The following is a 4,724-nucleotide window of genomic DNA, read 5'->3' on the forward strand; positions in this document are numbered from 1 at the left end:
ATGGATAGCGTGAATGGTCGATTATCCCTTCGGATTACTGAACTGAGATGTGCAGTATTTTTTTATAGAATAATCACATTAATTAGGAGAAGGTACAATATATATTTTATTAATAAGATTAAATATCCTTATGGATTTAGTTGACTTAAATATTAAGAGTGGTGATCAAAACAAGTGATGAACTTTGGTTGGCTTGAATTTAATTTTTGAGAGGAAGAGAAGTTATGTTTTCTTACTCCCAATAATACCTCAAGGCAAATACATAACTAAATATTATGGATCCTTTGTTTGTATGGTTCAATATAATCTCACATTAAGTATCTTTAAAACCACCTTTATGCACTTTTTTACAACAGTGCTACATTTCTGATTTGCTTGAGAAGACAAACGATAGCATTAAACAAAGTCAGAACATTTTTTAAAACTCTGGACATTCTCGACATATCCCTTGTTGTGAAGTGTATATAAATAGCCAACCTTAACCAGTTTGATCGTGTTACAGTTTCTATACCACATCTTTATCGAAGAATCGACCATTTCGATGTTTGGGGTGATTTTACTGGAGGACGTCTATCATCTTATGCCTATGTTTACGGTAAATCTTTTATTCACTATAAACATCATGTGAATGACGTGACTTGACATCCTTATTAACATTTTATTTGAATTGTTGGGATGCCATTGACCAAATAAGGTGTCATGGATTGCTATCTTGGGGTATCAAAAGTTGACATCACATAAAATAAGACGTCAACTTTATTTGTGATTCTAATAATGTATGTTTATGTTATATACTTTTTTTGTTAAGTTAGTGAAATTGTTATTGGTGGAATGTTTTGTAAAAAAGTGTGCCAAAAAATTGATCTTTAAGAGAGATGCCCTTAAACCGTGTCAACCGCGGGAGATGCTCTAATAATATTACAGCTCATTCACAAGCTTAGTTAGCTCTTTCCAGTATGATGCATATGTATTGCTCGAGCATGATGCTCTTCTAATGAAGATCATTTGTCAGTATTCAAAAAAAAATAGCTTTGCATACTGTGTTGTCGAGATGCCCCAGTTTTCTTAAATTTAGGTATTTTTTAACGTAATAATGTGTACAATATATTAATTCTGAAGTTAAATTTTTATGTTAAACTTTCCGGGGACGCATTAATCTCTATCATTTTATTTCATAATCAATCTAGATTTCTGACTAATTTGGATATCAGACTCAGATGACGTAAGGTGTATTAGTGACAGAATCACACAGATAATGTTCTTAGATGAAAATAAGTAACATTAGTTGATACATTGGTAGTAGTAAATATTTGGAACAAAGATAATCGGACTGTATATATGATTTCATTTTAGCGAAATAGTAGTAAATATTTGGGACGAAGATACTCCAAATTGCTACTGAATATATGATTTTCATTTTCGCAAACAAAAGATATTCTCTCATCATCTACTGAATCCAGATACATAACTACAGCTTCGCTACATGTACTTAATCTTTTCCCTTTGAACTGGAACAATGTGATTGTAGTTTTACAACTTATTTATGCTTGTTCAAACAAAATTTTTAAACTCTGAAAACTTATATACAATTCAAGTCATTGGAATGGCTCGACTAATTCAATTTCCTGAGTAGTTATAACAGCTTCGAAACACTCAGCAGCTTCTAATGCAATGATGCACCCTTGTCTTTGTAAATAGACCAAGATTATACCATGCAGAATATATAGTTCATTCTATCAAGAAGGAGTGCTTCTGTCAACAAGGTTTCAACAATTGGCACAGATTGTTCACCGAACCGTCTCAGAACCACAGCCATTAAGACCAAACTTTAGACATGTGTAGGATCAACATCTAAAGCAGTTGCAAAGGCTTTTAAAGCTTCTATGTGGAGGCCCTATGCTCCGTAAAATGCTCCTGAGATAGGCAAATTTATGATCATATCATCTTGGAATGTATTATAGAGTTTGGAAGTACTTATTTTTATAGTGACTACAATAGGAGAAAGTACTTTCAAAAAATGGTTGCCTTTGAAGCTTACTGACAAGAATGGAGAGAAAAAACATTTGGGAAGCAATCCTAATGCGCAGTCGTTCCTTTTCAAAGGCATCGAAGTTGCCCCTTGTATGTCTGCGTGTTGATCCATTGCCAAGCCGAAGAACCAAAGGTGGAAATTCAAGGTATACGAGTCCTCCAGCAAACAAAAAGAAGTCAGAAATGTTGTTACACAGTAAGTCATAAACTACGTACACAAGGAAACAACAAGCAAAATATGCAATCTTTAGCAGATTCAGATCTAAGCAGACTTCAGAGGGGGAAAATTGTAAGAGATATCAAGGTACTTCGTACATTGAGGGATAATAATGTAGAAGCCCAATAGGATGATTTATCAGTCTCCTGTCAATGCTACAGCTGATGACTCGCTAGAGAGAGTTTCAAGTGATTGTCAAGATGAAAAGAGTTTCAAGTGATTGTCTTTTATTATATATATTTAAGCCTCATATAACAGATAGCTAGAGACACTAATATGTAGAATATTATCCTAATAGAAAATTATTATAATGACTGAACTATGAAACAATAAGCAATCGATAGTTTTCCAGACAAGAAATGGAGTCACGCAATCAACGAATCCAAAGCTCAAACACCAAAAATAAGAGCATTCAAACGAATCCAACAAACATAGTCACGAATGTTAGCTAAAAAGATAAATGATGTCCAAAATACAATTGTATTCCCTAAACATTTTATCTCCAGTTTTTCGCAAAAATCTCCTCGATCTCCTAATGATTTTTCCCCTTGATCTTCTTTAACAATGATCGACATATCAGATCCTGCAATTTATCAATTTTGAGGTCACGAGCAGCCTACAATCACAAAAGATAAAAAAAATAAATAAAAATCTGCACTAACAAATGGCTACACAAGGGGAAAATCTAAAAAACACACCATATTACACATAATGTTATGTCATGGTCATTGCTTACAATAAATAATTTAACCTCAGAAAATTAAAAAAAAAGTGACAAACATGTATCATTACATCGTCATTAAAGCTTGTTGAACAACAATTTAGGATCACCTGCAGCTTGTTTCAGTGGCAATTTAGGATACATCTTGATTAATTTACAGAAAGATGTTTAAAATTTGTAATCCAACATTTAAAACCAAATGAAGAAATCATATAGAAATCAAGAATTCATCATCTTATTAAGTATAGTAGCACGACATTCTTTGATAAAGAGAATACAGGACAATCTGGAATATAATTTCCAAATTAACCGTCACATATCTCTGGTCTAATAGTGTGGGTTGAAATTGAACAAAATTATCAAAGCTCTTCCATATCTCCATCGTAATTATCAAACACTAAAATTATCATAGATTTCGAGCTTTAGCTACCAGGCGTATATAAGCATTGTAGTAATTAAAAATTTTAGTCATCATATATAATTAAGCAAATTTAGTGAAGTATGCAAGCTTTATGACTTAGGAACTGTTTGGCAAATCTTATAAGCCAACTTATTGACTTATAAGCCCGCAACAGACGAGTGTTTGACAACCCAACTTATAAGTTGAATTTACAATTTCTAAGCTAATAAGTTGAATGTGAGTAACGACATACTTTTTCTCAACTTATTTTGATTTTTCATTTTTTTATCAATTTTAGTTTTAAAAAATATATTTTTTAATGTTAATCTCACTTAAAATATAAGAATTAAGATAATTATATTTAAAAATTATTATTTTAGTTCATTTAAATAAAAAAAATTATGAATTATAAGTTAAATTATCTAAACACTTGTATAACTTATAAGCATTTATCAACTTATCACTTATCATTATAACTTATCAGTCACTTATTCATATTCAAGAACAGACACTTAATATATGCAACATAAAAAAATATTTACATAAAAATTGCAAACAATATGTGTATTACATATATATGTGTGTGATGAATTGTACTAAACAATCAAATCCGGGTAAGAGATCATATTGGTTAGACTGACAGAGGCCTAAGATAGTCATGAGAATAAACTAAACAGTATCATATATATATATAGTATTATATATATATATATATATGAGCGGAGAGGGAGAGGAAACAAACTCGAACGAGAGTACAGAAAGTGGTCGGATCAACATCAACAAACTGAGCATCAAAAGCGTTGAGAGAATCGATGACAGCCTCGTCTTCGAGGGTAGAATAGGGTACACAATGATGTTTGCAGTATTCAATAACCTTATTCAAGGTCTTGCCATCGATTTGATGAAGCACAATGGGGGAATTGTGATCGCTCTTTGGCCTTGATAGAAGCTCTTTCGCGATCGACACGGACATGAGAATTGGCTTTTTCTCTACCTCAAAAACCTGTCCATCGGAACTTTGGACGAGTACCGTTAACTCCATGGCTGGCTGCGTTTGATTGGAAAAACCAGGGTTTTTCTCTTGTATAATCTACCAACGCACCTGATCATATCCTAGGATCCTTTATACTGCGATCACAATACCATATACACTCAATTTAAAACTGCAAATTTTCTATTTACATTTGTATTTGAATGTAAATATAAATTTATCCTTTAGAAAAAAAAATTAGATTTGAATTAGATTTAATATTTATAGATCTAAAATCCGAAACATAATCAAAATTCAAAATTTGAAAAATATTGGAAAAAATCCCCACACACATATATATATACACACATACTAGCCTAAAACG

At 31.9% G+C, this 4,724-nt stretch overlaps 1 protein-coding gene across 1 annotated transcript; it reads right to left on the minus strand.

Annotated features, from left to right (window-relative positions):
- Positions 1–2,613: 2,613 nt before the first annotated feature.
- Positions 2,614–4,518, minus strand: LOC141668569 (uncharacterized). Its single transcript, XM_074475501.1, has 2 exons — positions 4,112–4,518; positions 2,614–2,864 (listed from the first exon to the last, which is right to left on the minus strand). Exons 1-2 carry the CDS (start codon positions 4,409–4,411, stop codon positions 2,781–2,783), a joined length of 384 nt encoding a protein of 127 aa, XP_074331602.1. The 5' UTR covers positions 4,412–4,518; the 3' UTR covers positions 2,614–2,780.
- Between the last annotated feature and the right edge of the window lie 206 nt (positions 4,519–4,724).

Source organism: Apium graveolens, chromosome 6 (genome assembly GCF_009905375.1).
Source record: "Apium graveolens cultivar Ventura chromosome 6, ASM990537v1, whole genome shotgun sequence".
Classification (NCBI taxonomy): domain Eukaryota; kingdom Viridiplantae; phylum Streptophyta; class Magnoliopsida; order Apiales; family Apiaceae; genus Apium; species Apium graveolens.